The sequence below is a fragment of the Mobula birostris genome, chromosome 4, assembly GCF_030028105.1.
Source record: "Mobula birostris isolate sMobBir1 chromosome 4, sMobBir1.hap1, whole genome shotgun sequence".
Lineage (NCBI taxonomy): Eukaryota > Metazoa > Chordata > Chondrichthyes > Myliobatiformes > Myliobatidae > Mobula > Mobula birostris.
This window is the reverse complement of record NC_092373.1, coordinates 42,720,382-42,736,774: the sequence shown is the minus strand read 5'-3', so window position 1 is coordinate 42,736,774 and position 16,393 is coordinate 42,720,382. Positions and strand designations below refer to the sequence as shown.

The following is a 16,393-nucleotide window of genomic DNA, read 5'->3' as shown; positions in this document are numbered from 1 at the left end:
GGGCTGAATGGCCTGTTTCTGCTCCAGTGTCTTATGGTCTTACAACAGGCAGAGAAAGAAAAATGACTGATAAATATCAGCAACAAGATAATCTCACTAAGCAGTGCAGTTTGGCTGTGTTATTCTCTCATCATTTCAGATAATTCCATATTTATGGATCAAAGAATAAGCCCAGTGATTATGTGCATGCTGCAAGTGCAAGGCAGAGACCGACATCACATTAGGAATTAAACATTACCACTGTGGAACTCCATCACACCCCCACCCAAATTAATATATCTGAGATCACTACTAACCAAATGCCTGACTTAGAATGAACACCAAATCTGCAAGAGCACATCAGAGGCTGGGTTTTATGCAACTAAGAACTGAACTCTGACTTCCAGCCACACTGTTGTCCGAGTGCATGCAGCTTCAACCACAGGAAAAACAGCTTCACTCAGGATAACACGACGAAATCTGCAGATGCTGGAACTTCAAGCAACACACATAAAAGTTGCTGGTGAACGCAGCAGGCCAGGCAGCATCTCTAGGAAGAGGTACAGTCGACGTTTCAGGCCGAGACCCTTCGTCAGGACTAACTGAAGGAAGAGTTAGTAAGAGATTTGAAACTGGGAGGGAGAGGGGGAGATCCAAAATGATAGGAGAAGACAGGAGGGGGAGGGATGGAGCCAAGAGCTGGACAGGTGATTGGCAAAAGGGATACGAGAGGATCATGGGACAGGAGGCCCAGGGAGAAAGAAAAAGGGGAGGGGGGAAACCAGAGGATGGGCAAGGGGTATAGTGAGGGGGGCAGAGGGAGAAAAAGGAGAGAGAGAAAAAGAATGTGTGTGTATATAAATAAATAACTCAGGATAAAGCAGGTTGCTTGACTGACACTCTCATCAGTCACACTGAGCATTCACCACTGACACAACATGATGTCTCTGTGCACCAACAAATCACTAAAGTTTCATTGGAAAATCCTAGGAAGCCCCAGTAGATGATGGATAAGATTAGCAATTGGCATGTTGCAGTACCATCTATAACATATTTGCGCACCATTCAAAGTTAGAGATATGAATGTTGCTCAATTTTACCTCAGTAGAAATCATAGAATATACCACAAAAACATTGTTGTTGCTGTGACTTCTCACCACCTCCTCAAGGGCAGTCATTAAGTGCTAAACTGTCTGATAACACAGATATCCCGAGTAAAACACTGAGGGAGTGAAATCCCACCCCCTCACACCTGCGATCTGCTAATAAGGACTTATGGTTTCTTCCTCCTGTAGTCAATAATCACCTCTTAGATTTTGCTGATGTTAAATGAGAGGTTGTTGTTGCAGCACTATTCAACCAGATTTTCATCTGCTTTCCTACTTGCTGATTCGTCACTGCCTTGAATTTGGCCAACTACAGTGGTGCAGTCAGCAAATGTAAAAATGACACTGGAGTTGTACTTAGTCTCACAGTCGTTGGTCTGAAGCAGGTAGAGCGGGGGCTAAGCACACAACCTTGTGGTGCACCTGTGCTGATTGTGATTGTGGAGGAGATGTTGTTATCAACCCATACTGACGGGTCTGCATGCGACAAAATCAAGAATCCAGTTGCACAAGGCGGTATTGAGCCATAGGCCTTGGAGCTTATTGATTAGTTTGAGAAGATGATGAATGTTGAGCTGTAGTCAATGAGGTGCAACCTGATGTATGTATATTAACTGTCCAGGTGTTCCAGAGCTGAGTGAAGAGCCAATAAAATGGCATCTGCTGTTGACCTTTTTGACAGTAGGCAGATTGGAGTGGATACAAGTCAGTCCTCAGGCAGGAGTTGAAATGCTTCATGACCAACCTCACGAAGCACTTCACAGTGGATACAAGTGTTACTGGATAATAGTCGTTGAGACAGGTTATTGTTCTTGGGCACCAGTATGATTGAAACCTGCTTGAAGCAGGTGGGTACATCACTGCTGAAGTGAGAGGTTAAAGATGTTAGTGCACACTCCGGACAATTGATTAGCACAGTTCCTCAGTATTCTGCCAAGTACACTGACTGGGCCTGATACTTTTCATGGGTTCACATGGATGGTCTCAGAGAGTGAAATCACAGGGTTGCCAGGGGCTGTGCGAGTTTGTGAAAATGCTTCCATGATCTGTTGGTCAAGGCGAGTGTAAAGGATGTAAGATCATGTAAATACCATTCCAAAGAAGGCACAATAGCACCTCTACTTTCTTGGAAGTTTCAGTAGATTGGACATGTCATCTAAAACTTTGACAATCTTCAACGGATGCATAGCAGTAAGTAACATCAATGCCCAATGGAAAAACCTATAAAAAGTGATGGATACAACCCAGTTCATCACAGGCAAAACCCTCTCAACCATTAAACACATCTACAAGGAGTGTTGCCACAAGGAAGCAGCATCCATCATCAAGGACCCCACCATCCAGACCATGCTCTTTTCTTGCTGCTGCCATCAGGAAGGAGGTTACAGGAGCCTTATGTCCCACATCACCTGGTTCTGGAACCATCAGGCCCATGAACCACATCCTCCTGCCCAACATTTGGCACCTTATACATACCTTTTGAAGTTGTATAAGACGTTGGTGAGACCTTATTTGGAGTATTGTGTGCAGTTTTGGTCACCAACCTACAGGAAAGGTGTAAAGAGATTTGAAAAGGTACAGAGAAAATTTACAAGGATGCTGCCAGGACTGGAGGACCTGAGTTATAAGGAAAGATTGAATAGGTTAGGACTTTATTCCTCAGAACGTAGAAGACCAAGGGGAGATTTCATTGAGGTATTCAAAATTATGAGGGGTATAGACAGGGTAAATGCAAGCAGACCCTTTCCATTGAAGTTGAGTGGGACTACAACTAGAGGTCATTGGTTAAGGGTTAAAGCTGAAATATTTAAGGGGAACATGAGGGGAAATTTCTTCACGCAAAGGGTCATGAGAGTGTGGAATGAGCTGCCAGTGCAAGTAGTGCATGTGAGCTCGATTTCAATGTTTAAGAGAAGTTTGGATTGGTACATGGATGGCGGGGGTATGGAAGGCTCTGGTCTGGTGCATGTTGATGGGAGTAGCTAGTTTAAATGGTTCAGCATGAACTAGATGTGCCAAAGGGCCTGTTTGTGTGCTGTACTTTTCTATGACTATAATTTCAACAAACTTGAAATTTCTCATTAATGCTGAAAAAACTTAAGGTTATTAATTCAGGTTTTTTTGTACAGACATAGTTAGTTGCATTACGGTTGATATTAATGTCTTGCCATCAATATAGGAACTATTTTGTTTACTCAATTATTATCATTCATTGAGTTCTTCAATTATTCAATGTCCTGTTGCTATTAGTATGCTAAAAATTGAATTGATTGACCTGAATTCTTTTTTCAAAACTCAATTTTTAATGGAAGTGTTATTTTCTTCTGTAGATTTTGATCACAATTCTTCAATTGATAATTATGATCGTGAGCTTCTACCGGCTTCAAGTTCATTCGATATGGGGGCATCTGAGAAACTAAACAGAGGATCTATCAGGTAAGAAGGCATTACAAATAATATTGTGAAAATATTCTGTCAAATAAATTTTATGAACATTTGTCAAAAATGATTGACATTACAAGTAAACAACAGGAATTCTGCAGATGCTGGAAATTCAAGCAACACACATCAAAGTTGCTGGTGAACGCAGCAGGCCAGGCAGCATCTCTAGGAAGATGTACAGTCAATGTCTCAGACCGAGACCCTTTGTCAGGACTAACTGAAGGAAGAGTTAGTAAGAGATTTGAAAGTGAGAGGGGGAGGGGGAGATCCAAAATGATAGGAGAAGACAGGAGGGGGAGGGATGGAGCCAAGAGCTGGACAGGTGATTGGCAAAAGGGATACGAGAGGATCATGGGACAGGAGGTCTGGGAAGAAAGACAAGTGGGGGGGGGAACCCAGATATATTGGCGAGACCCGACACAGACTGGGAGACCGCTTTGCTGAACACCTACGCTCTGTCCGCCAGAGAAAGCAGGATCTCCCAGTGGCCACATATTTTAATTCCACATCCCATTCCCATTCTGACATGTCTGTCCACGGCCTCCTCTACTGTAAAGATGAAACCACACTCAGGTTGGAGGAACAACACCTTATATTCCGTCTGGGTAGCCTCCAACCTGATGGCATGAACATCAACTTCTCTAACTTCCGCTAATGCCCCACCTCCCCTTCGTACCCCATCTGTTACGTATTTTTATACACACATTCTTTCTCTCACTCTCCTTTTTCTCCCTCTGTCCCTCTGACTATACCCCTTGCCCATCCTCTGGGTTCCCCACCCCCCACTTGTCTTTCTTCCCGGACCTCCTGTCCCATGATCCTCTCGTATCCCTTTTGCCAATCACCTGTCCAGCTCTTGGCTCCATCCCTCCCCCTCCTGTCTTCTCCTATCATTTTAGATCTCCCCCTCCCCCTCCCAGTTTCAAATCTCTTACTAACTCTTCCTTCAGTTAGTCCTGACGAAGGGTGTCAGCCCGAAACATCGACTGTACCTCTTCCTAGAGATGCTGCCTGGCCTGTGACAATACAAGAACTTGTATTTCAACTGATTGGTTCATGTGTTCCCTGCAAGAAGTTAATCATTCCACACATAATTATATTATAAAGTATATCGTACAATATTTTGTTTTTGATTTAATTGGGAATATGTTTCATCTCACATTTCTGCAGCCACTTTAAATAAAGCCTTCAAATAATTCTGGTATATTCTGTATCAGTGCTGCAACTCAGCATGATAGGTTTTTATCCTTGTCGTATACATGTTGAGAAACCCCCTTTTTCTGGGCATCTCTATAGATGCAGCTGGTTAGCCCCTCGCTAATAGCCGCTGGACTCAATGGTGAGAAAACCACCTTTCCCAGACTCTGAATGTCTGTGGTAGATATAACTTGGATCCCACCAAGCCTGGGATGTTGGGATATCTCATCCACCCAAATCCCGGTCTGTGGGAATACTGTGTAATTACTGCCCCCATGCAATCGCCTATTGGCAAAGAACAACAGACTGTACACTGCATACAATAATAAAGAAAGTATATTTCTGAATGTTAACCAAACAGTTATTTAAAAAAAGGGCCCATCATAATTAAAACAGTCAAATGTGCACAGGTTGGAGCTCAAATCATCCAAAAGCCGATGTGTCCAACGTACTCACATTGGTAACTCTTATTCACTGATCACCAATAGAATTCTCCCTCTTGGGCTCCATCAAATCGCACATTCCCGTCGGTTTGAATACTACAGGCAGTTCTCTTGAGCTTCTTCTCTCTCCATCTCCCACCGAAAAAGACCTCAACCCACCTCAGTGGCTGTCACAAAATCTCTCCCTGAGCACGCTCTAGAACCTTCTCCCAATTCCACCATCCTGATTGGATAGTATGAGCATCACAACCCCTTATCTTTAACGGTAACCCAAACACAACCAGCTGCTTCTACAGAAAGCCATTGAATGTAACACCCTACAACATTAGCAGTAAAATCTCAACCAGGTGTTACATAAGTATCCCCCAGAAGGAAATTCTAAAGGGACAAGGAAAGGATTTTGCATCCGAAACATCACCACTCTTGAATGTCTTTCCAATTAAATTAAGAACAGAAGAAACTTAAGAAAGAGAGGCAGAAGGCTTCTCTGCTCCATCGAATCTCTAACTAATCATCATCTCCATTTCCTCCCAAATCCGAAAACTGTCATTCTGATCCAGGGAAGCCCTCTGAGGCAGAGAATTTATAACCTTTTGAACAATAAACCTTTCCTCATCTAAATGCTAAATGGCTATCTTCTCATCCTCGGATTGTGCTGATCACATTCTATATGCAGTATCTGGAGGAAACATCTGTTGGCATCTACCCCATCTATTTCTTGTAAAATGTATAATGTAAAGAAAACCTACTATATGTTCCTTCTTGCCCAAATTTTCTCCATCCCTTCTGCCTGGCTGGTAAAGATGAAAAATCCTTTAGTTAATGGCAAGTTTTGTGGTGCTGCAAAAGTTGACGAATTTATGGCTAGATTCCATTTCACTTCTTTCTGGAAGTTTTGAAGAAAAATCTGTGTTGTTTTTTCTTTATTTTAATTTCTAAACATTATTGCATCTAATATTTAAAATATTTTTATTAAAATTTCCAATTTCCTGTAGCTACAATATTTTGCCTTTGTGTTGTGTAAAGATGGGATTAATAACATTTTAAAAAAATTGATTATGTTATGAATACTTTCGATTTGTTAGTTGTGTAACTTTTGATGAATTTTGCTAATGCTTGAGAAAGAATGGCATTGCAGTCGTGAAAAAGTTACCTTTATGTCAAAAGGATTAAATGGTGGTTAATTGGCAGGTGTTACTTAACCCTAAAATTTGTCACATGAGATGTTTGATCTTTTATTAATCCATAATATTATATCTTCCCTTGCAGGCAAAATGATTATATGGCTGCATTCAACAGTAGGCCCAAGATCCCAAGGACTCCAGATATATCTACAAGTCCACGGAAGGTCAAAACTCAAACAATTGTCCCTCAGTTTTCTCAGTCTGGCCCTCAACAAACAAGTCGTCCAAGTTCTGCTGGGTCGTCTAATAGAAGCAGACAGAGTAAGTGATTTAAAGCAGAGAAGCTTAAAGGCTCTATGTATTCTCACAATTTCCTATCCAAAATGTTCTGTTAGACACTGCATCATAGTGTGCTGAGATGTAGATTAGAGTCACTGATTCTTTCATGATGAATAGCATGATAATCAGCACTAAATACAGTGACCTGCAGAGAGCTGGAGAATGGCAGGTTCAATTTCAGCCTGGTGAGTTAGCAAGATTGGTCCGTTATGGCCAAGATGCCCATCTGAGCTGGTCTCTCTTGCCTGCATTGGGCCCATATCCCTATAAACCTTTTCTGTCCATGTACCTGTCCAAATGTCTTTTAAGCATTGATATTGTACCTGCTTCAACCACTTCCTCTGGCAGCTTATCCTATACATGCATCACACTCTGCGTGAAAAAGTTGCCCCTCAGGTTCGCTTTGAATCTTTCCCTTCTCACCTTAAACCTATGCCCTCCAGTTTCAGAATTCCCAACCTTGGGGAAAAATTATTATTGATGCTCCTCATGACTTTATTAATCTCTATAAGGTTACCTCAGCCTCAAAAACCCCAGTCTGTCCAGATTCTCTTTGTAATTCAAACTCTCCAGTACCAGTAACAGCCTGGTAAAATTTTTCTACACCCTCTGCATCTCAACGATATGTTTCGTATAGCTAGGTGACCCAGGTAGATTGAGCCATAAAGAGAGTCTTTGGCACACTGGTCCCCACAAATCAAAGTACTGAGTCCAGGAGTTGGGACACCACACCAAAGTTGGCAAGGCCTAATTTGGAGTATTGTGTACAGTTCTGGTCATGTACCTACAAGAAAGATATCAATAGGATTAAAAGACTGCAGAGAAAAATTACAAAGATGTTGCCAGAATTTGAGGACCTCAGTTGCAGGGAAAATTTGTATAGGTTAGGACTGTATTCCCTGGAGCATAGGAGAATCGGGTGAGATTTGATACAGGTATACAAAATTATGAGGGGTATAGATAGTCATAAAGAAGTACTGCAAAATAAACAGGCCCTTTGGCTCACCTAGTCCATGCCTAAACCATTTAAACTACCTATTCCAATCGATCTGCACTACCATGGCCCTCCATACCCCTACCATTCATATAGCTATCCAATCTTCTAAAAAACGTTGAAATCAAGGCATGCACCACTTGTGCTGGCAGCTCATTCCATACTCCCTTGGCCCTTTGAGTGAAGTAGTTTCCCCTCATGTCCCCTTTAAAATTTTCACCTTTCACTCTTAACCCAAGACCTCTGGTTGTAGTCCCACCCAGCCTCAGTGGAAAAACCACCATCAATGCTGGCCTCACCCACATCTCTTACATTTCACACACGTCTGCCCTCACCCCATCCTCTTGCCATCCTGCCAGAGTTCCTTTTATCCTCACCTACCACCCCAGTAACCTCTGCATCAAACGCATAATTCTCTAACTTCTGCCATCTCCAACGGGATCCCACCACCGAGTACATCTTTCCCTCCCCCTACTTTCTGCAGGGATTGCTCTGTACACAATTCCCTTAACCCATGACCTCTGATTGTAGTCCCACCCAACCTCAATGGAAAAAGCCTGCTTGCATTTACCCTATCTGTACCCCTTATAATTTTGTATACCTCTATCAAATCTCCTCTCAATCTTCTGCATTCTACATAAGATATCGCCTAGACGGATTGATGTTTGACCTGAGACACCGTGCTGCAAAGACCTAAAGGTTGAGGAGGCTCATCACTGAAGCTGTTTGCTGATGACTGTGCCCTCATGGCCCACCAGCAGAACCACCTGCAGACGATTGTCGACAGGTTCTCCGCAGCCTCAAAGCTGTTTGGCCTGACAATTAGCCTCGGTAAGACAGAACTTCTCCTACAACCTGCAGCAAACAGCCACCCTCCCTCAGCCATGCGTCACCATCGATGGCACTGTCCTGAAGAATGTGGAGAGCTTCAAGTATCTAGGAAGCACCACCTCCAGTGCCGGATCCCTTGACAAAGAGATCATAGCAAGGATCCAGAAAGCCAGCCAGGCACTCAGGAAACTCCGTGTCAAAGCTCTGGAGCACAAGGACATTCAGATTTCAACCAGACTCAAGGTGTGCAAGGCTGTGGTCCTCACCTCTCTCCTGTACGGCTGTGAAACCTGGACCCTGTACCGCAGGCACATCAAACAGCTGGAGCAGTTTCACATGCTCTCTCTGTGGTCAGTCATGAGGATTCAATGGCAGGACTGAATCACCAACCAGGAAGTCCTTGACAGAGCCAACAGCACAAGCATTGAGGCAAGGGTCCTCCAGGCCCAGCTACGCTGGAGTGGCCATATAATCCACATGGGTGAAACAAGAATCCCCAGGCAGCTGCTATACAGTGAGCTTGAGCATGGCAGTTGCAATCAGGGCGGCCCCAAAAAAAGATTCAAAGACAATCTGAAATCGTACATCAAATGGGCAGACCTCCAGCCTCAACAACTTGAGGAGTCCACAGCCAACAGGGCTGTGTGGTGCACCTGACCAGGAAAAACTGCATCTGACTTTAAGGATGACCGAAATCAGCGCCTTGCAGCAGCATGAGACCGACACCACAAAGCTGTGTATGCACCTGTTGTAACAACCGTTATTCCATGTCCAACCTGCAACCGCATGTGTGCTTCGGCCTTCGGCCTCTGAAGCCACATGCGTACCCACAGATGACTGCACAATGTTTAGTCTTCCCCAGACACAGAGAGACAACCACCACCCCTTATAATTTTGTATACCTCTATCAAATCCCCTCTCAATCTCCTACATTCTAAGGAATACAGTCCTAACCTATTCAATCTTTCTTTATAACTCAGGTCCTCTAGAACTGGCAACATCCTTGTAAATTTTCTTTGTACTCTTTCAACCTTGTTTACATCTTTCCTGTAGGTAGGCAACCAAAACTCTGTACAATACTGCAAATTAGGCCTCACCAACATCTTATACAACTTCAACACAATATCCTATCTCTTGTACTCAACACTTTGATTTATGAAGGCCAGTATGCTAAAAGCTTTCTTTACAACCCATCTACATGTGATGCCACTTTCAACAAATTATGGACCTGTGTTCCTATATCCCTTTGTTCTACCACACTTCTCAGTGCCCTACTGTTTACTGTGTAAGACCCACCCTGGTTGATCCTACCAAAATGCAAAACCTCACAATTGCCTGCATTAAATTCCATCTGCCATTTTCCAGCTGATGCAAATCTCTCTGCAAGCCATGGTAGCTTTCCTCGCTGTCCACTACACCCCCAAATTTGGTAGTACCACCTGCAAATTTGCTGATCCAGTTAACCACATTATCATCCAGGTCATTCATATAAATGACAACAAAGGACCCAGCACCGATCCCTGGGGTACACCACTAGTCACAGGCCTCCAGGAAGAGAGGCAACCCTTTGCTACCACTCTCTGGCTTTTCCCACAAAGCCAATATTTAATCCAATTTACTACTTCACCTTGAATGTCGAGCAACTGAACCTTCTTGACCTCCCATGCGGGACCTTGTCAAATGCCTCGCTAATGTCCATGCAGACAGATCCACTATCTTGCCTTCATCCACTGTCCCGGTAACCTCCTTGTGAAACTCTATAAGATTGACTAGATGTGGCCTACCGTGCACAAAGCCATGCTGACCGTCATGAATCAGTCCATGTCTATCCAAATACTCATATATATCCAGTCCCTTAAAATACCTTACAATAACTTTTCCGCAACTGATGTCAGACTCACTGACCTATAATTTCTTGGTTTATATTTAGAACCTTTTTTAAACAGTGGAACAACTTTGCCTATCCTCCAATCCTCTGTTACCTCCCCTGTCACTAGGGATGATTTAAATATCTCTGCTAGGACCCCAGTAATTTCTGCACTTGTCCTCAGTTGGTCTGAGGGAACATCTTGTCAGGCTCTGGGGATTTATCCACCCTGATTTGCCTCAGGGTAGCAAACACCTCCTCCTCTGTAATCTGTACAGGGTCCATGAAGTTGATGCCACTTTGCCTCACTTGTATAGACTTCTTCTTCTTCTTCTGAGTAAATACAGATGCAAAGTTATCTTAAGATCTCCCCTATCTGTTTTGTTGTCTCACATGAATTATCATTCTGGCCTTCCAGAGGACCAGTTTTGTCCACTGCAATCTTTTTGCTCTTAACATATCTGTAGAATCCCTTAGGATTGTCCTTCACCTTGTCTGCTAGAACAACTTCATGCCTCCTTTTAGCTCACCTGATTTCTTCTTAAGTGTTTCTGTTGCATTTCTTATACTCCACATTTGTTCCTACCTGCCTGTACCTGCTATGCACCTCCTTTTTTTCCCCTCTTAACAAGGGACTCAATATCTCTTGCAAACAAAGGTTCCCTACATTTTTGTCTTTACCTTTCATTCTGACAGACACGTACCAGCTTTGTGTACTCAAAATTTAGCATTTGAAGGCCTTCTACTTACCAAGTACAACTTTGCCAGAAAACAGTCTGTCCTATTCCACGCTTGCCAGATTATTTTTTATACATCAAAACTGGCCTTTCTCCAATTTAGAATCACACCATGGACCATTTGAAACTAGTGGCATTGTGGTCACTTAATGCAAAGAGTTAGCCTAAACAAACTTCTGTCACCTGCCCTGTCTCATTCCGTAATAGCAGATCCAGTATTGTATGGGATTCCCAGTCGATATATGGAAAGTTAAATTCACCTACTGTAACAACCTTATGTTTCTTGCAACAGTCTGCGATCTCTCTACAAATTTGATCATCTGAATCCCTAGGATTGTTGGATGATATGTAATATAGCCCTATTAATATGATCATACCTTTCTTATTTCTCAGTTCCATCCGTAACACCTCACTAGACGAGTTCTCCAGCCTGTTGTGATGGAGCAGTGCTGTGACATTAATTAGTACTGTCACCCCTCCTCTTTTAATCCCTCCCACTCTGTCATCTAAAACAATGGAACCCGGGAACTGCCAGTCCTGCTCCTCCTGCGGCCAAGTCTCACCAATGTTACAATGTCACAATTCCAGGTGTTGATCCATTCTTTGAGCTCATCCACCTTTCCTACAATGCGTTGAAATATACGCAGTTCAGGGCACGACTTGCAGTATGCTTGACCTTTTGATTCCTGACTGTCTGAGGCCTCACCAACATCTGTCTCCACAACCTCTCCACTAACTGTTCTAGCACTGTGGTTTCCATCCCCATGCAACTTCAGTTCAAACCCCACGGTGCAGCATAAGCAAGCTTTCCCAATAGAGTAAATGCAAGTGGGCTTTTCCGCTGAGCGCTGAGGTTGGGTGCAACTAGAACTAGAAATCATAGGTTAAGTGTGAACGGTAAAATATTTAAGGGTAACATGAAGGATAACTTCTTCATCCAGAGGGTGGGTGAGTGTGAAACGAGCTCCCGGCAGAAGTGGTGAATGTGCATTCAGTTTCAACATTTAAGAGAAGTTTGGATTAGTACAACTTCTAATTGTATTAATTAGAAGCGGTATGGAGGGCAATGGACCAAGTGCGGGTCAATGAGACTAGGCAGAATAATAATTCATCATGGACTAGATGAGCCATCCACCTTACCTGGCCACACCTATCACCTGCCAGCTCGTACTTCTTGTCCCTCCCCCACCTACTTATTCTGACTTGCGCCCCCTTCCTTTCCAGCCTGATAATGGCAAGGGGAGAGAGAGAGGAAGGGAGAAGGGGAGAGAGTTTGGAAAGGGAGTGAGAGAAAGGCAAGGGGGGGGGGAAGAAATTTGCACTGAAAATACAGAGAAGTGAAAGGATATTGTGCCCAATTCAGAAAGAAGTAACATTGTGTTTGGAGATGAGCCAGATCATGCCCGTGTAAAATTCTAAGCAGCATTCCACCAAGATTACACAAGACCTCTCAAATTCTGGCCAAGGGACTTCGAACTTTCAGAGCCGACACTGATCCTGAGATGTGTCGCGGGAGGAGGAGGTGATGGACAGGAGAGATATCGCTGTGCTCAGTGAGGTCCCTCCAGGTGAGGGGAAGGAAGATCTCTGCACAGCCCAGGTTACACTCATTGACAGAAATTATGGGAGATGTGGGCATCAGACCTCATCCCACACTCGCCATGTGTGCCGGCATTGGGGGGAGGGTGGTGCATGGGGTCTTGATTGTGCAGACTGCTCTGTCCTGGACGGTGGCGAGCTTTGAGGGTCGTTGGAGCTACCCTCACCCAGGCAAGTGGAGAGTGTTCCAACACACTCAATAGTCTGAACTGAGTTTATTGTTTTACACACACACACACAACATGCTGTATGTGCACAGGTTTCAATAGAGAACTTAATTGCAGCAGCATGGCAGGCAAATTGGATCCTACAAGCAGTGTTTGCAAAATAGATACTTCATTTATCCCAAAGGATACAGTGTCACAGGGCATTATGTCAGTGGTGTTTCCTGTTCAATGTTTTCATTGTCTAATTGAAGCTTTCAGAGGGAAATGTGATGCTGTAAAAATTAACATGGTAATTGGAATAAAATAGCCCATTAAATTTTAAGTTTTTGTTGTACTTTTACTTTTTGGTCTTCTTTTGAAACCCTTGAATACCAAAAAGGCTGTTCAAGAGAGTTCAGATTTATGAAGACTAAATGTTATTCCTGAGCAGCGTAAAATGGTGTTGAATAACATTCAAAGGCTTAATCATTGTATCAGGTCATTGGTGGTAAAGAAATACGACACAAATGCATTTTTATCAAAATTGCGAAGTCGTCAGTTGAACTGTTCTTGTACATTATTTACTTCCCTGAACTGTAATTTTTACAGTTATTTATAACTTTCATTACATTTCTGTGTGGTTCTTTTGGCGACATTCATAAATCCAAGGTAAGACATAAAAGGTAGATTCAAGACCAATTCAGGACTTAAGCACATAGATAAAGTAAAGGCATCCGTTAGTCTTGTGAGACCATGGATCTGCGCCTGGAAAGTCTTCACTCTCCAGGGCGCAGGCCTGGGCAAGGTTGTATGGAAGACCAGCAGTTGCCCATGCTGCAAGTCTCCCCTCTCTACGACACCAATGTTGTCCAAGGGAAGGGCATTAGGACCCATACAGCTTGGCACTGGTATTGTCGCAGAGCAATGTGTGATTTAAGTGCCTTGCTCAAGGACACAACATGTTGCCTTGGCTGGGGTTCAAACTCATGACCTTCAGGTCGCTAGTCCAATGCCTTAATCACTTAATCACGTGCCCACACAAGCACATAGATATTAGTGCAACAAAATAACCAAGTCTGATCCAGAGACATACTGAATGAATTCAGTGAGCAATTGTGAAATCCAACACAAAGTGGTTCAAAGCACCAGCTGAGTTTGTAACTTTACTGAGGGGAGCTTTAATGTATTTTAGAGCTTCAAGGGTGTCAAAGGAGATTGAGACAAAAGTAATGGATGTATGATGAAGGTTAGGTAAATAATTTAAGTAAGAACCGGGCTGAAAACAGAATCATCAGTGTCATTTCCAGTGAACAATCAGTGATCTTTGAAGCTAGTGTACCTACACTTTCCTCCCAAAAGTGAATGATTAATTGTAATCCTAAAAGCATTTCATATGACCAATTTACTACTCACACTTGCCCTCATGTACTTCAGATTCTAAGAATTTAATTTATCTGTCTTTTGGTTTACAACTTGCCTATTAAGTCAGCTTAGGCTGTTACAGACAAAGCAGTCTTGGGGAGCATTGATAAGACAGGGCTAATTCCTGCAGTTCTTGTATATTTTGATCCTTACCATAATGACAGGCAGTCACCCATCTCCTTAACAAACATTACTTTCTGCATTCTGTACTGGAGGATTAGGAGGCCACCTGTTGTTCAACAGATTGTATTTTTGGGGCCTCATTCCTTGTCCCTGTCTCTGCATTTTCTTGCATGATTTTTAAAAATCTTTGACATGCAGTTACTTGCACTTAACCCCAACTTGTTTGTTCCTTTTGTAGACAGCCAGTCATACAGGAAATAACAAATCTTTCCTCGGGAATCACCTGTTGAAGTTTCACAACATAGCCAATTTCCTATAATGATCATGCTTATCAAATACTATCGACAGAGCTCAAGTTAGAAAATTCATTTGGAGAATGCAACACAATAGAAGGACTGTGCTGTAAAATTCTGCATGTGCATTTTTGTATAACATGACTGACAGAAGACTTTGGAAATAATTTTTAAAGTGTAAATAAGAGTAATTTATTCTTTTGTTTTTATAGCACTTTCATGTGCTGGTGTTTTTATTTGTTTTAAATGTAAAGATCTTAGCCTCTGTTCTTGATAGCTTTAAACTTGTGTATTGCACATTTATAATAGTAATTCTTTTGCAAAATCTTGTATTTTGCCATATTGTTTGATTCTGAAATAATTAAAATATTGCTTTGAAAACATAAAAGAATGGTCATTTGTCTGAAATAAGAACTGTATTAGTGCAAAAACTGGTTTTGAAAAATGTGCTCATGTATCTATAGTGTTTTATATGTGATGTAATGAACTGTGTTTTATCAATGAGAAATAAAATCTGACATCAATTGTCTCATTTTGACTTGTTGAGGATATCAATAGAAAATTTACTTAATTATCACAATTCCTATATATACTTAGCTAAGGATATTAATCCCAAACACAGAATAAACCTCACTTCATTCCATCAATATGAAATTTTGATGGTGTGGACTTAAGGTTCGTCCATTGTCGTCAATGAAGACCTCAACACCATTAGTACTTTTATTTTACGAGGTCGAGTTGCTAGCTCGACACTCAACCTGGCATGGATGGAAAGCGTGCCCAGGAGTGGCCTGACTGGATTTAAACTCAGGAACCTTCGCTCTGGAGTCCGGTGCTGATGTCACTGCACCACTGGCCGGCCTGATGGCGTTGAGACTAGCGCATGATTTGGATTTTCCCAATTCCCATCTAGATCCAGTGGCAAGACAAGAGTCGAGATGGCTGGAGATGGGACTGGGCACAGTGGATGACCAGGACGTCTTCTGTGTCTTGTCGTGCTCTACACGTTCCACGACGCTTGCAGAGACCGCCTTCTTGACCGTTGGACCTTCCATTGGTCTCGTTTGCTCAATCCGCCGGCGTCTGTCTTCACATGCTGGGACAGACAACTCCCTATCTCACCGAGGGTTTAAGACCCATCGGCTATCTTCACCTGGTTTAGCCGGCTTGTCAAAGCCGTTGCCCGGAGTGTGTCTGCTTTTGCATGCAAACAGCTACGAAGAGCTACAGGTGAGAGCCGAGTGCCAGGTGGGGACCAAAGGTGGACTAACTGCCTTGAAAAGGACGGGACTTGTTCCCCCACCAGAGGTGCTACCCCTTCCTGACACCCCATACACCCTTTATTCATTAGTCTCACAGCCTTTCTGATTTCCTACTTCTTAGCCAGGTCCTCAACTCTCTCAAAAGCCAAGGTTTCCTAAACCTGGTATCCTTGCTTTGTATTCTGACAGGAATATACAAACTCTGTACTCTCAAAATTTCAGTTTTGAAGGCCTCCCATTTACCAAGTACACTTTTGCCAGAAAATAACCTGCCCCAATCCACACTTGCCAGGTCATTTCAGATACCATCAAAATTGGTCTTTCTCCAATTTAGAATCTCAACCGAGGATCAGACCTATTCTGTTTGATAATTACCTCAAAGCTAATGGCATTAAGGTCACTAGAAGCAAAGTGTTACCCTACACAAACCTCTAGCTTCCTTTGACTACACAATATCATAGTTTACTATATGAGTTTCTAATTCAATTC

At 42.8% G+C, this 16,393-nt stretch overlaps 1 protein-coding gene across 9 annotated transcripts in view; it reads left to right on the top strand.

Moving 5' to 3' along the window:
• The window catches only part of armc9 (armadillo repeat containing 9), a 146,407-nt gene extending 131,236 nt beyond the window's left edge, over nucleotides 1-15,171 (top strand). For 7 of the 9 annotated variants that reach the window (XM_072255269.1, XM_072255268.1, XM_072255264.1 and 4 more), the window contains 3 exons: nucleotides 3,416-3,521; nucleotides 6,437-6,612; nucleotides 14,588-15,171. In XM_072255269.1, the coding sequence (XP_072111370.1) occupies nucleotides 3,416-3,521; nucleotides 6,437-6,612; nucleotides 14,588-14,610 (305 nt within the window). In that variant the 3' untranslated portion in view covers nucleotides 14,611-15,171. Of the gene's footprint in view, nucleotides 1-3,415; nucleotides 3,522-6,436; nucleotides 6,613-14,587 lie in introns of those variants that run through there. The other 2 variants (XR_011885669.1, XM_072255270.1) reach the window with 1 other exon arrangement.
• The last annotated feature ends 1,222 nt before the right edge of the window (nucleotides 15,172-16,393 follow it).